The 16,051-nt window shown below is 36.1% G+C and overlaps 1 protein-coding gene and 1 non-coding gene across 3 annotated transcripts in view; one reads left to right on the top strand and one right to left on the bottom strand.

Annotated features, from left to right (window-relative positions):
* The window catches only part of SETD2 (SET domain containing 2, histone lysine methyltransferase), a 133,699-nt gene that overhangs the window by 58,248 nt on the left and 59,400 nt on the right, over nucleotides 1-16,051 (top strand). For both annotated transcript variants that reach the window (XR_001155723.3, XM_012771078.3), the window contains exons 9-12: nucleotides 2,455-2,581; nucleotides 12,385-12,519; nucleotides 13,774-13,893; nucleotides 15,127-15,789. Coding sequence is in view for 1 of the 2 variants with exons in the window: in XM_012771078.3 (XP_012626532.3) it covers nucleotides 2,455-2,581; nucleotides 12,385-12,519; nucleotides 13,774-13,893; nucleotides 15,127-15,789 (1,045 nt within the window). In the remaining variant the exon portion in view is untranslated. The remainder of the gene's footprint in view (nucleotides 1-2,454; nucleotides 2,582-12,384; nucleotides 12,520-13,773; nucleotides 13,894-15,126; nucleotides 15,790-16,051) is intronic.
* On the bottom strand, nucleotides 11,911-12,013 carry LOC142875519 (small nucleolar RNA U13). Its single transcript, XR_012922878.1, has one exon. It is a non-coding gene; the product is annotated as a small nucleolar RNA U13 (small nucleolar RNA).

Genomic DNA, 16,051 nt, shown 5'->3' with positions numbered 1-16,051 from the left:
AAATTACATGCAGGGATGCAATCAAAAACAGACTTTGGGGCCAGGCGCGGTGGCTCACGCCTGTAATCCTAGCACTCAAGGAGCCCGAGGTGGGTGGCTTGCTTAAGGTCAGGAGTTTGAAACCAGCCTGAGCAAGAGCGAGACCCCGTCTCTACTATAAATAGAAAGAAATTAATTGGCCAGCAAATATATATATATAGAAAAAATTAACTGGGCATTGTGGCACATGCCTATAGTCCCAGCTACTCAGGAGACAGCAGGATTGCTTGAGCCCAGGAGATTGAGGTTGCTGTGAGCTAGGCTGACGCCACGGTACTCACTCTAGCCTGGGCAAGAAAACGAGACTCTGTCTCAATAAATAAATAAATAAATGAATAAAAACAGACTTTGGGAAACTATGTAGGACGTATGATTTTATTATAAAATAGTTTGTAAGAAAAACAAAGACAGAGGGTGAACCTTCAGATTAGGAGACAAAATTGTAGTGTTTGGGCCTTATTTAGAATAAATTAATTGGCTAAAAGGTATTTGAGATAATAGGGAAAATCAGAATAATTAGCAGCTATTTGATATTGAGTAATTATTAATTTCTTAACATGATAATGGTATTATATGTTTAAGAACATGTCCTTCTAGATATACATCCTGAAATACTGGTAATAAATTGGTACTTTATATAGTTTCCTTTTTTCTTCAGTTAGTTTCTTTTATCTTTCTTTGGGTCCTAAGGATCACTGTCTTGCACAAGATGATTTCTGATTATTAAGAAATTAACACAAGCCAGGTGTGGTGCTGCCTGCCTGTAGTCCCAGCTACTTGGGAGGCTGAGGCAGGAAGATCACTGGAGCCCACGAGTTTGATTCCAGTCTGGGCAACATAGCAAAGACCCCATCTCTTTTAAAAGTCTCTTGCTTGTTTTTTTGAATTATATGAATTAGTAACTTCTGGTGTTTATACTAAAAAAAGCATACAGATAGTTTTCCTGGGTATTTTAATCCTTTTAATGCTATTGTATCACAAGGATTTAATTCCTGTGCTGTATTCACTCTGGTGTCAGTCACTGATACTCAGGCAGTGAAGCTGTTTCAGATACTTCTTCACATGTTTCATGCTTCATGTCTTAGAACTTAGTGAACACTGAGGTTCTTTCAGTTCTGAAAATGATTTTCTGATTATAATCCAGGACAAATGCAAGATCGTTATTTCTTATTTTATCTGCTGCTTTTGTCAGGTATGCAGGGCATAAGTGCAGATCAGGTTTTGTGTTGGGCTCCATTTTTTCTCCCTCTATGCTTGTATTGTCCTCTTGTAGGGAAAGGAAAGTAGAAATCAAGTGCTGTTTGTAAATCTTTGTTTTATTTTTTGAACAATTTGTTTTTGTGCCTCGAATTGCTACTGTCATATACTAAATCTGTCAGTTTACTTTTAGAATCTCCATGTTTTCTTCAGGTAGTTCTCACTAATAAATGGCAGAGGTGGTTTCTGTTGAGGCGTGTTCTTTTCCACCAGTCTCCCTTGCCTCCATGGTTATATTCATTTATTTCTGTATTTGTTATTATAGTGTCTTATTCTTTTGTGATTATAACTTTTACTAATCATCTATTTCCTTTTAGGAATCCTGATCCATTTTATATCTGCTTATAATAATGCATTTTATTTTTACTATGTGCCAATTAAACATTTACATATAAGTGATCATTAGCTGAGCTATTCAAGCAATTTTGTTTTTAGCTCAGATATGTATATGATCTCTTATTTTTATCAGTTAGTAGGCATTCTCATAAAAGTGGAGAAATTAATTTCTTGGCTACTTTTTTTTCTTTTATTAACCACTTCAGTATGGTGCTCACCAGCCGCGAAACCTTGCCCACAGCTGGCACTCATAGTCCACACGATAGTTTGTACTGTGCATTGATGACAAATCCGTTTTGCTCTTGTGTGATGAAGAAAGCTTTAAAGCACTGAAAGCTTGTTTTACTTTACAGGCAGCTTTACTTGTAATGTAAATCAGAATAGATAACATATACATATATCTTTTCATTACATTATTTTTAAATGTTCACAATTTTATTTTGATTAATGAAAAATTAGAAAAGTCATATCACGGCTGTCAGCTAAAGTTGACGCTTGGCTGTGAGCGTTCATCTGTGGCTGTGGAGTATAGTCAACGCTTGTACTGAAGTGGTTAATTTTCTTTCCATCCTACTTTGTGCTAACTTAGCTAGTTTTGTCTAACGAATAAAAGACAATTGGAAAAAGAATGAATATTTTTAAAGAGTAATTTTCAGGTATTTCCATTAGATAGTAGCAGGTTGGTGGAGTCTCTTAATGTGAGGATTTTTTCTTTTTATTTCCTTTGACTTGTATGACTTTCATGTGTAATTGTTCTATTTTCAGCATTTTTATTTGGTTTACTTCCACCTAACAAACTTCTTTCCTATGCTCCTTAAACAGAAAAGAAGCTCAGAAATGTTTCTGCGGGTCAGCCAATTGTCGGGGTTACCTGGGAGGAGAAAACAGAGTCAGTATCAGAGCAGCAGGAGGGAAGATGAAGAAGGAACGATCTCGTAAGAAAGATTCAGTAAGTGTTCCATTCTTTCAGCTTTCACGATTAAAATTTTAAGAAGGGAGATACCTATTCTGATTGAAGTTTAAAAAGTCACACTACTACCAGAGAAATTCAGAATCAGATGAAATGTTACTAGGAAAGAGATATGGTTGATATTTTTATTTCAGGTTCATAGAGATTAGAATTGAGTACTGAGAACTATTGAAGTATTCTTGAAAATACCTGGGCTGGTAGCTTTTCAGAGCCTTTAAAACTCCTAAGTACAGGCTGGCCGCGGTGGCTCACACTTGTAATCCTAGCACTATGGGGAGGCCAAGGCAGGTGAATCGCTCAAGGTCACGAGTTGGAAACCAGCTTGAGCAAGAGTGAGATTCCCCCCCCCCCGTCTCTACTAAAAATAGAAAGAAATTAATTGGCCAACTAATATATATAGAAAAAAAAATTAGCCAGACATGGTGGCGCAAGCCTGTAGTCCCAGCTACTCAGGAGGCTGAGACAGCAGGATCTCTTGAGCCCAGGAGTTTGAGGTTGCTATGAGCTAGGCTGACACCACGGCACTCACTCTAGCCTGGGCAACAAAGCAAGACTCTGTCTCAAAAAAAAAAAAAAAGAGTACATAGGTAGAAAAAAGCAGTGGAAAGTGCCACTTAAAATGTGCAAAAGGACAGAGAAAAAGGGCCATTTAAAAATACAGAAAAGGACAGTTTTATACCAAGTACCGCCCAAGATGAACAGATGTTCTTTGGAGTGTCATGTGTTCTTCAGCTCTCTTTTTAGAGAGTATGTATCGTATGACTTTGTGCCAGTCACTCTTCTGAGCACTGGACACATTAACTCATTTAATTCTAGCAATAAGCTCTTAAATTAGGTATGGCAATTTCTGCTTTTTCCAGCTGAGAACACAGTAAGGCACAGAGGTTACGGTGTCACCTAGTAGGTGATGTAAATGAGCTCTAGTCGAGGTCTTGTCTCTGCTCTTTACCATCATGCTGCACTACAGTTGAACTATAGAGCTCAGTCCCATCCTTTCCCACATATGATGCAACTATGACCTTAACAGTCAATGTTTCTGCATTTTAGAATATATTGAGTTGTTTTGTGTAGAGTTTTCTAAGCTTTCTACAAAAGATATAATATGTATGTACATGTCTGCATTTTGTTCTTTACTCTTATTTTTAAATTTGATCTGTGTTGATATATGTAGATGAACATTTATTTTTAACTGCTATAATGTTTTTCTTCATTTAATAGTTTATTTACGTATTTTTTTACTGATGGACACTTGTGTTTCCAATTTTTTACTCTTAATGTAGAGTTAATATCTTTGTACGTGTCTCTTTTTGCATATTTCTGTAAGGTTTATTTGTAGAACTGGGATCGCTGGGTCATGGCCTGTTAGTTAGCCTTCTGCACTTGTCTATTATGGGAGATTTTTCTTAAACTCCATTAAGATTGCTTTTATTGTCAACTTTTGTTTCATATAATTGATAGTACCAGAACAGCCACAAAATAGTCATTTAAATATGTTGACCTAAGCTAGCATCTCCGTAGAAACTACCCAGTGGCTGTTTCTTGTTTTCAAAACTTAGACAACAAACACATTTTTATTAGGTTATTAAGTATGCAATGTCCAATTTCCTTAAATCCTAGGTTTGACAGTTGATATCTCTGACATTTCACATTGACACTTCTTGTGTTATGTTTATTGTGAAGATTCAGCCTCAGTCTTTCAAATGCATGTTTTGGCTTGTGATTATCTTTCAAATTTTTTTTTAGAGCAATTTTTGTGAAACCACGGATAAATCAAAAGTTCGTGTTGTTTTCAAATCTGAGTTCTATCGTGAAACCACTATAGCACAGACAGCTCAAAATCTCAACGAAGCGTTTGGGAAGGATCTGGCTGATGAACGCACAGTACGTTGATGGTTTGAGAAGTTCCATTGTGGGGATTTTAATCTTGAAAATGAGTCACATGGGTGGCCTGAGACCAAGGTGGATAATGATGAGCTGAAAGCTTTAGTGGAAGCAAATCCATCTCAACCTAAGCATGAATTAGCAGCAAGGTTTGACGTTACTATTCCAACAACACTGGACCACGTGAAACAAATCGGCAAGGTCTAGAAGCTGTATAGGTATGTGTTCTACATGAATTAAACGAGCATCAGAAGAGAAATCATCTTGAAGCATGCCTTTCTTTGCTGTCATGACATAAAGACTAACCATTTCTACACTGTATTGTTACATGTGATGAAAATAAATTCTTTTTGACAATCGCAAGTGTTCAGTACAATGGTTGGATAAAGATGAAGTGCTGAAACTCAGTCCAAAACCTAATATTCGTCAGAAAAAGCTAATGGTGTCTGTCTTATCTGGTGGTCCAGCACTGGTATTATCCACTACAGCTTCGTGAAACCTGGTCAGCCAATTACAGCAGATGTCTACTGTAACCAACTGGACAAAATAAGGAGGATGCTTGCAATTTAGCAGCCGAGATTGGTCAATAGAGACAGGCCAGTGATCTTGTAAGATAGTGCTCAACCACATGTCGCACAAACAATGATGCTCAAACTACAGAAGCTGCACTTGGAAACTGTCATCCGCCATATTCACCAGACCTTGCACCAGCTGACTACCATTTCTTCCAGGCTTTGGACCACTTCTTGCAAGGAAAAACATTCAGTTCTCAACAAGCTGTGGAAAACACCCTTCACGATTTCATCACCACTCACTCTCCAGGCTTCTTTGTTGCTGGCATAAACAAGCTACAGTTCAGATGGCAAACCTGTGTCAGTAGTTTAGGCGCATGCTTTGATTAACTGTACTGCTTCTTGTTTGAGATATAATAAACTACACTTTTGATTTGAAATCGGACATTTCATATTTAATGACCTAAAATTATTGGTGAGGAGTGTCTTTATAATGTTATTATAAATTAGCAGTGTTATACCTGTATTGTACATATATCAGATGGCTTTTTACCTTTCTGACAAGATTTAATGACAACCCAAAGGAACTAATGTCTAAGGTATCCCTTTGGTTTGTTTGTTTATATTGAAGTTATGATGTGTCCATTGCAGGGTAGCCCTTAGTGCTTGTGAACTGAATTAGATGTAACTTACATCAAGTGATTTCGTGGGCTGAAATCATCAGTTGCTCCAGGTGTGAATTTGAAGTCATTCTGGAACAAAGTGATTTGAATCAAACTTTGCCCAGATAGAGGAATGCTTAGAATGAATCTAAGTTCCTAGAATGATGTGAAAGATCATTTGCCCTTGACTCTAATGAAGAGTTTAATTCTACTTTAATTTTACTTAGATTGTCTCCTACTCAAATTCCCTTTTGCATGCCTGGATTTTTACTTCTGGTCGGTTAGTTACAGTTGAGCAGAATCATAGAAGTAGCAGCTCTTGAATTCATAAGAGTGAGCGAGCTTTGGAATTCTTTCAGGTGAGGATGTCGTAGGAAGGACAAGATAGCAGTTTAGGATAATTTTGCATATAAACTACTTATAAGAATATGTTAATAGTGATTGCACTATATCCTGTATCCCCCAAATTACCCTTTGATTGATAAACTTTTTTCCTCCTTGTTCTTATGATTGTACACAGCTTATCTCCTTAACAAAACTGTAAGTTTTCTAGGACAGGTGATTGCTGTCTTTAGGTATGTCACATACCAGGTACTTAATTACTTATTTGATGGAAGTATAATGAGTTCCTGTCATGACCTGGTGTTGTTATTTATAGTTCATAAATATAAAAAGGAAGTATTCTGAAACATTCTTTAGTTTCTACTGTTTCAGTTTGTGAAATGAATTAATAACTAATTTATACAATGAAGAAGGTAAAAAGCCATATGAGTGAGAGTAAATATTTACTTTCAACACAAAACATACACTAGTAGCCAGAATATATTAGGTTGGTGCAAAAATAATTGCAGTTTTAGCATTGTTGAAATTTGCCATTTGATATTGGGATACATTCTTAAATAAATGTGGTTATGTTATATACATCATTTTAATGCACATTTCTCCCTTTATGTTTTTTTGCTAATGACTTATTACTTGCTATTATTTTATATTTATTTTAGACTATGGAAATGAAGTTAGACAAAAAGCAAATTCGAGCGATTTTCTTATTCGAGTTCAAAATGGGTCATAAAGCAGCGGAGACAACTTGCAACATCAACAATGCATTTGGCCCAGGAACTGCTAATGAACATACGGTGCAGTGGTGGTTCAAGAAGTTTTGCAGAGGAGACGAGAACCTTGAAGATGAGGAGCACAGTAGCTGGCCATTGGAATTTAACAGCAACCAATTGAGAGCAATCATTCAAGCTGATCCTCTTATAACTACATGAGAACTTGCCAAAGAACTCAAGGTCGACCATTCTACAGTGATTAGGTATTTGAAACAAACTGGAAAGGTGAAAAAGCTTGATAAGTGGGTGCCTCGTGAGCTGACCAAAACTAAAAAAAAATCGTCATTTTGAAGTGTGTTGTCTTCTTGTATGCAACAACAAACCGTTTCTCCATCTGATTGTGATGTGTGACAAAAAGTGGATTTTATACAGATCAGCTTAGTGGTTAGACTGAGAAGAAGCTCCAAAGCACTTCCCAAAGCCAAATTTGCACCACAAAAGGTCATGGTCATTATTTGGTGGTCTGCTGCTGGTCTGATCCACTACAGCTTTCTGAATCCTGGTGAAACCATTACATCTGAGAAGTATGCTCAGCAAATCAATGAGATACACCGAAAACTGCAACTTGCAGCCAGCATTGGTCAACAGAAGGGGGCCAGTTCTCCACAACAACACCTGACTGCACATCACACAATCAGCACTTTCAAAAGTTGAACGAATGGGGCTACGAAATTTTGCCTCATCCACCATATTCACCTGACCTCTTGCCAGCCAACTACCACTTCTTCTAGCATCTCGACAACTTTTTGCAGGGAAAACACTTTGCGCAACCAGCAGGATCCAGAAAATGCTTTCTAAGAGTTCGTCAAATCTCAAAGCGTGGATTTTTATGCTATAGGAATAAATAAACTTATTTTTTGTTGGCAAAAATATGTTGATTGTAATGGTTCCAATTTTGATTAATAAAGATATGTTTGAACTTAGTTATAATGGTTTAGAATAAAATTCATGGTCCGAAGCCGCAATTACTTTTGCACCAACCATGTTTAGAGCTCCTCCTTAAGAATAAGCAAAAAACTGCCAGCACAAAAGAAAAACAGGCAACTTCCACAACCATATCACTAATCTAGATAGCCAATAAACATGGAAAGATATTTAACCTTGTTAGTAATTGGGAAGTGCAAGTTAAAATTACTATTGCATGTCATTTACATACCAGATTCATAAAAATTAAGTCCCCTGATACATAGGAACAACAGGAGATTTTATACACTGCTGGCGGGGAGGTGTATAAATGGATACAACTACTTTTGAAAACACTTTGGCATTATTTACTAAAGGTGAACGTACATATACCATATGAGCCAGCAGTTGCACTCCTAGGTTGTAAACTAGCTATAATGTGTGTTAGGAGTCACAGCAGAATTGCTTAGAATATCAGAAAAGATAGGCTGGGTGCAGTGGCTCACACCTATAATCCCAGCACTCTGGGAGGCTGAGGTAGAAGGATTGCTTGAGCCCAGAAGTTCAAGGTTGCGGTGAGCTATGATACCACTGAACTCTACCCAGGACAACAGAGTTAGACTCTGTCTAAAAGGGGGAAAAATTGGGAACAACTAAAAATATCTGTCAACATTAGAAGGGTTAAATTATAATCATATAATGAGAAATAATATAAGAATGAATGTAGCTACCTGCAAAAACATGGGTGACTCTTAAAAATGTAAGGTTGAAAGAAATGTAACAAAAGATTTTGTTCAGTATGATTTCATTTTCATAAAGATCAAAAATAGACAAAACTAAATTATAATATTGAATTATATATAGATAGTAAACCTATAAAGAAAATCAAAGAACTATTTCCCAAATAGGATGAGTTATCTCTAGAGCACAGAAATGGTAAATGTTATAACTTGAAGAAGTACATGGACATTTCAGGAATGCTGGCGTTATTTTTTTAATTTGCCTGGGTGATGATTACAGGGGCGTTGGTCAGCTATTTCTTTATTACACTTACTAACTGTTCATGTGCTTTTTTTTGTATGTTTCAACAAAAGGTATTTTAAATGGTACTTAGACCCCTTAGTGAAAGTTCTTAGCAAAAATTATTTAAAAAGAAAGAATATCTTGGACTGATTAAATACTTAAGTAAGTTTTCAAGTGCTACAGAATTATGTATAAATAAACTTTCAATTAACAATTTATAAATACAACCTAATCATTCTTACATTTATGTTTACTTTTAGTTACTTAGCTCATATCCTCTCTAGAAGGTGGTAGCCTATAATTAATAAGTAAATACTTTTAGTAAATGTGAATTAATGAAAGGAATCTAATTCAGTCTTCCTACCTCCTTCCCTCAGGTATCCTAAAAGTTATTTCATAATTGATCGTTCCAGTTGAGCACCCAAATTTATTGAAGCTGTATTATATCACTGCTGAGATTAGCAAACTTTTGTGTGTGTGTATGCATTATAATACAACATTAAGGAACATTGAAGGATTATTAATCTGTATTTCATTTGCAAAATTTCATAGTGTAGTTTCTACATGTTTCCTTTTTATTTTCCTTAAGTTAGAATGCTATTTTCTTTGTATCCCAGAAATGCCTTATATACAATAATATCTATGCAAGAAACATTAATGAATGAATGAATTAGTGAAAGTATCATATCTCAGTTTCACCTAAGAGTTTTCACATTTACGGAGTCATAACATGTCTAGTTATAGACATGTTATAAAGAAATTGTCTTTTAGCCCAGTGAATATATGCATCTTGAAACTCTGACAAAAACAGTATTCTGGCTGTTACACTTGGGGAAAAAAGTAGAATATTAAGGCCCTTGGACTTTTCTTTTTTTTTTTTTTTGATTTTTTTTTTTTTTTATTTTGGCATATTATGGGGGTACAGATTTTAAGGTTTCAATAAATGCCCATTCCCCCCCTCCCCCCAAAAGTCTGAGTCTCCATCATGACCATCCCCCAGATGGTGCACATCTCACTCACTATGTATGTATATACCCGCCCCCCTCCCCCCTCCCACCTGCCCAATACCCTATTACTGTAGCACCTCCTTGGACTTTTCTGATACCTTAGAATTTGAGACACAAAGTTTTATGTTTAGGAGATACAAGGAAAAAAAATCTTTAACAAAATTGTCTTAGATTAAAATTTAACTTTAAGTTGGCTTTTCATGTATTAATCTGTTCAACAACTTAAGCAATTTTATTGGAAATGAAACAGCCTTAAATGTTTTTTTTTTTTTTTTTTGAGACAGTCTCACTCTGTTGCCCTGGCTAGAGTGCCGTGCCATCAGCTTAGCTCACAGCAACCTCAAACTCAACTCCTGGGCTCAAGCGATCCTACTGCCTCAGCCTCCCAAGTAGCTGGGACTACAGGCACGTGCCACCATGCCCAGCAAAGTTTTATATATATTATTTTTTTAGCTGTCCAGGTAATTTCTTTCTATTTTGTTTAATAGAGACAGGGGACTTGCTCTTGCTCAGGCTGGTCTTGAACTCCTGAGCTCAAAATGATCTGCCCACCTTGGCCTCCCAGAGTGCTACGATTACAGGCATGAGCCTACACACCTAATGTACCTTTTAAAAGGAAAAGTGGGTTTAAGTGTCTTCAGCCTCCCTCAGGCAGCATTTATATTAAGAGGATAAATAGCCAGTTAAGTAACAGAAAATTTCCTTGAGAGTCTTTACTTTTAGATTTGCTTTTCTCTAAATTATCATTTCATTCTAGACTTAAAATGTCTGCTAAATTCATTTAATGCTATCTATCTCCTCTTTTATTCTCTCTTGTCTAAATTTCATTCTGTTATTGCTACACTAATTATTCTTAAATTCTACTGGGATCATATTACTCTGCTGTTGCAGATTCTGTAGTAGAGCTCCCTTGCTTAAGTCACATCAAATGCAAGTTCTTTTATGTTACGTTGAGATCTTCTAATCTAACACCAGTCTTCCATTTGATATAATTTTTCTCACTTCCTTGCTATGCCTCATTCCTTCCAACTATGCTAGTTAGCACTGTCATGATTTCCTGCTTCCCTTTATTCACACTTTCCCCACTACTTTGCCCCCTTCTCTTGTCTTTATCTTAACCTATTTCTAATCCCATTTCAGTGACTCATTCTAATTGCTCCCATTTTTCTTAGGCCTCTTAGGTTTTATAACATTAACATTTACAGGTAATGCTTCCTTGTTTGGTTTAATGTGAATTAATTTAATCTCCCCTAATAATTTCTGTAAGGACATCTTTATATCTTATAACTGCTACAATGCAGTGCAGGGCTGGAAATGACCTTTGGTAGGTTGATTTTCCTCTCAATTATTTAAATGTAATATTTAAAACATCCAAAGAACACATGTAAGTTATAAAGCATAATTATAAAATAAATCCAGCTGGGCACAGTGGCTCATGACTGTAATTCTAGCACTCTGGGTGGCCAAGGTAGGAGGATTGCTTGAAGTCAGGAGTTCAAGACCAGCCAGAGCAAGTGTAAAGACCCTGTTTCTAACAAAAAATAGAAAAAATTGGCTGGGCGTGGTAGTGTGCTCCTATAGTCCCAGCTACTTGGGATGCTGAGGCAGGAAGATCACTGGAGCCCAGGAGTTGAGGTTGCTGTGAGCTATGGTCACACCATTGCATTCTAGCCCAGGCAAAAGAGCAAGACTCTGTCTCAAAAAACAAAAATAAATAAAAGCCTTGTGAACACTTCTCTACTTCCTTCTCCCTGTCTAGCTTCTAGAGGTTACCACTATTGTCAATTTTGTCTTTCTCCCTTGCCTTTTTAAAAGCAATTTTTCACATACATATCTCTAAATATTTGCATAAAAATGGATTCATACAGTGTGTATCATTTGGAACTTTTTCACATGACATTATGTTTTTGAGATGGATGAATGTTGTATTTGGCTGCCCTTGGTTCCTTTTATTTACTGTGGTATTATATACTGTTGAGTGAACATTGCCAGTTTATCTAACTTTTCCACAAATATTTCAGTTGTTGGCAGGTTTTTGCTATTATGAATGTTGTTTCACTGAGCAATCTTAAGAATCTCTGGGTAAAGACGTTCAGAGTTTCTCTTGGGTTTATTCTTGTAAGTGGAATTCCTGGGCATGGGGATATAAATATTTTATTTTTCAAACTAATGCTTTATTTTTTTCTGAATTTTTTTTTTTAAAGCCTACCTCAGGTGGGTAATTTGCTGATATAATAATAAGGTTTGAGGTAGGCAGATCTCACACAATAGTGTGCATACTCAGTCATCATGTTATGAACCATAAACAAATCTCTGAAGTACTTTTATATTTCATATAATTTGTTATCTCACATAAGGGCAGATTTTTCTCTTTTCATTGATTGCAGTATCTCTAGCACCTATAATTATATTTGACTCATAATAAGTTCTTGGTACATATTTGAGTGAATGAAGTGCTTTTCAGATTTATCATACCAATTTATATTTTCATCAACAGCACACTTGATATCTATCAAACTACTTTCCCCCCAACCCCCACAATTTTCTACTATGGTCTTAATTTGCATTTTCCTGATTACTGGTGAAGTTCAGCATCTTGTCAAGTTGTATGATTCTTAAGTTAGTGGGGGGGGTTGTTTTGTTTTTTGTTTTATGACTAAATATTTTTCTTTGTTGTGGTAGGTGGATGGAGAGCTAGAAGCTCTGATGGAAAATGGTGAGGGTCTCTCTGATAAAAACCAGGTGCTCAGCTTATCCCGGCTAATGGTTAGAATCGAAACTTTGGAGCAGAAACTTACCTGTCTCAAGCTTATACAGGTGAACACTTTAATATTTATTTTTATTTCTGATTTTGGGGTGGGACATTTAAACTGTAATCCAGGTGAATGGAGAAAGAATAATTCTGATGAGAAAAGCTGATGTTATTTTTAAAATGGAGATATGAGTTATATATGACCTTGAAAGCTTGTAGTATTTTCTTAAAAATGGCTGAAGAGTTCAGTATCATTTAATCTGTTAGTAGAACTGGTTTACTTTCTCTAGTGAGAGAACATGGTGAGATTTTTAAATGTTAAATAAATTAAATAAAGTTTTAAGTTCATGATACTTAGTATAGTTTTCCCCCAATTATTAGCATGCCAAAGCCATTTTTACTGTATGATCTCAAAGCAAGGAATTTTAACAGTCATCTCATTTACACCAGTTTATTAAGTATGCAACAAGATGTTGAACAACAAAAAATGATTGATTTTTTAAAAAATCTAACAGGAAGAAAAGGCCTTTTGAACAAACATCTGAAGAGGAGAGAGAAAAGAAAATGACTTAAAGACTAATTTTGGCCGGGCGAGGTAGCTCACGCCTGTAATCCTAGCACTCTGGGAGGCCAAGGTGGGGGGATTGCTCAAGGTCAGGAGTTTGAGACCAGCCTGAGCAAGAGCGAGACCCCGTCTCTACCAAAAAAATTAGAAAGAAATTAACTGGCCAACTAAAAATATATAGAAAAAATTAGCCAGGCATGGCAGTGCATACCTGTAGTGACAACTGTTCAGGAGACTGAGGCAGAAGGATTGCTTGAGCCCAGGAGTTTGAGGTTGCTCTGAGCTAGGCACTCCATGCCACAGCACTCCATCCCGGGCAACAGAGCAAGACTCTGTCTCAAAAAAAGAAAAAGGACTAATTTTTATGGTTTCAGCCTTTTTAGTATAAATGGTAGATTCAAGTTTTTTCTTAGTTCTTTAGAATTGAATCATTGTAAATAACCTATTAATATTTATATAACTTTCTACTTTAGTAAAATCCAGGTTGACTATGTATATTTTATGTATGAGAAAAAATTATAACCCATTATTTTAAAGCCATTGTTGTACAGTTCTCTTTTTTTCTTTTTGTTTGTTTTTGGGTTTGTTTTTTTTTTTTTTGGTTGTACGGTTCTATTTGGATTAATAAAAATAGAGTTTCTATTTTTTTTGTGTGAATATAAGTGAACTGTTTATCATGTGTAAGTGAACTCTATACGGACTCTCTGTAACACCTTGGTATTGCCTGCATCCTGTCTCCCTTCCCCCATGAAAGAACACACACTCACAGTCCTGTCTGAAGTCCTTTCTGGAACGTCATGGGCTGTCTTTGTTGTGGATCTGGATGGCAGAGCTAGGCGATGGCCAGGAAAGTAACCAGAAGCTTCAGGAAGAGGTCAGTTCATTTTCAGCTTGTTTGTTTCTTAAAACCGTTACATTGCTTGCTTAGGTTTTGGGTATATGATAATATTAGTGATTATGGATTTAGAACTATATTTACCACTGGTATTAAAAAATTGAATAATTTTATCATCTCAGTATTATTCCTATAACTATAACATAAGACCTTGCTAGTGGTTTGTCCCATGATTTTTCCCTACAGTATTTCTTTAAGGTTGGTGCTACATAGCTGGGAACTACAAGAGTAAAATATTATAATAATATCATAGTTAAGTGAAAGATCAAGTTTTTTGCTAAAACCATTGTTTTAAGATGGGAAACCATATAAAATTTGAGTTCTGGGGTTCTAAATAATTGGTGAAGATCTGAATTCTAGATGACAAGAGTAAGACCATTTTGAGGAGCAAATAAATGTTTTAAAAGATCAAAGTAAAGGATTGTTGGCAGCATTGTTAGTAGAGTTTTAATGTTTATACCTTTCTATGAAATTAACAGTATTTTCTAACTTGTAGCATTTTAAAAATCATAATTTTTAATATAATCCCAAAGTCATTTATTTAATAAAACACTTTTGAAAACAACAATAAAAAAAGGAATTGGGCAAGTAAGCAATTGTTCTTGCCTCTATCCTTCTCCCAGGAGATTTGGCAGTAAGAAATCGGGAAAGCCTTGGGGTTTCTGTAGAACTATATTGGGGTGTACTTAGGAAGAAGTTACTGGACTTCAGGGGTGAGGGATTTCTAAGACTGCCTCTCTTTGCTAAACAGCAGTTTACCAAAGGCTGAAGAGGTAATGTCTGCATTTTTTTGTATGTGAGGCATCATATAAATATTTGTTATTGCATAGTTCCCAGTCCTCTATCACAGTCACTTGGGGGAACTTTTTAGAAAAAGATACCCAGGATAAGGTCCAGTAGTATATATGGTTTTAAAGAGCTAACTAGGTTTGGGGAATACTGGTGGAGAATATTAATCACTCTTATTTGATGTGTGAGTAGTAATGTGCTCTACATTTTAGTCTTGTGGATCAGTTTTATAAAAACAGTTTTACTTCCTTTCTTAAGGAAAACAATACTATGACATTTAAATACACCTGTGTTTATAGAGACTTAGGTCTTAATTTAATAAGATAATAGCAAAACTATACTACTTTCTACATAACCTGAGTCTCATCCAGAGGTTTGAAAAGTTAGCTGTACAAAATGATTTTTTTTATTATATTTAATCAGATTATAAAGACTTTGGAACACTTGCCCATTCCTACTAAAAATATGTTGGAGGAAAGCAAAGTACTTCCAATTATTCAACGCTGGTCTCAGACTAAGACTGCTGTCCCTCAGTTGAGTGAAGGAGATGGGTATTCTAGTGAGAATACATCACGTGCTCACACACCACTCAACACACCTGATCCTTCAACTAAGCTGAGCACAGAAGCTGATACAGATACTCCCAAGAAACTCATGTTTCGCAGACTTAAAATTATAAGTGAAAATAGTATGGACAGTGCAATCTCTGATGCAACCAGTGAGCTGGAAGGCAAAGATGGCAAAGAGGACCTTGATCAGTTAGAAAATGTTCCTGTAGAAGAAGAGGAAGAGTTGCACCCACAACAGCTTCTCCCACAACAGCTGCCTGAATCTAAAATTGATAGTGAAACCCCTGTGGAGGCCAGTAAGCTACCTATATCTGAACCAGAGGCTGACACTGAAATGGAGCCCAAAGAGAGCAATGGCACAAAACTAGAAGAACCGATTGCTGAGGAAACACCATCCCAAGATGAAGAGGAGGGTGTGTCTGATGTGGAGAGTGAGAGAAGCCAAGAACAGCCAGATAAAACAGTAGATATAAGTGATTTGGCCACCAAGCTCCTGGACAGCTGGAAAGACCTAAAGGTATGAAAATTTTCTTTGTTCATTTTAACCTGAATTACTCAGGTTTAGAGTTCTACAAACCTGAGACAAATTAACTACTTTGCTAGCCAAGCATATTTCTGAAAAAATGAAATACCATCTCTCTTACTGTCAGCTAATGATAAGTGTCTCAAACATCCATTAAACCTTGGCAAGAGTCATACTAGCCAAACTAATATATAGTTGTCCTTTTTCTTCTCATTTAGATAAGCATATCTTAATATTGAGTTCACTCATTTAAGTG

This window comes from Microcebus murinus, chromosome 1 (genome assembly GCF_040939455.1).
Source record: "Microcebus murinus isolate Inina chromosome 1, M.murinus_Inina_mat1.0, whole genome shotgun sequence".
NCBI lineage: Eukaryota > Metazoa > Chordata > Mammalia > Primates > Cheirogaleidae > Microcebus > Microcebus murinus.
Note: the sequence above shows the minus strand (reverse complement) of the source record. Positions and strands in the feature narration are given on the sequence as shown.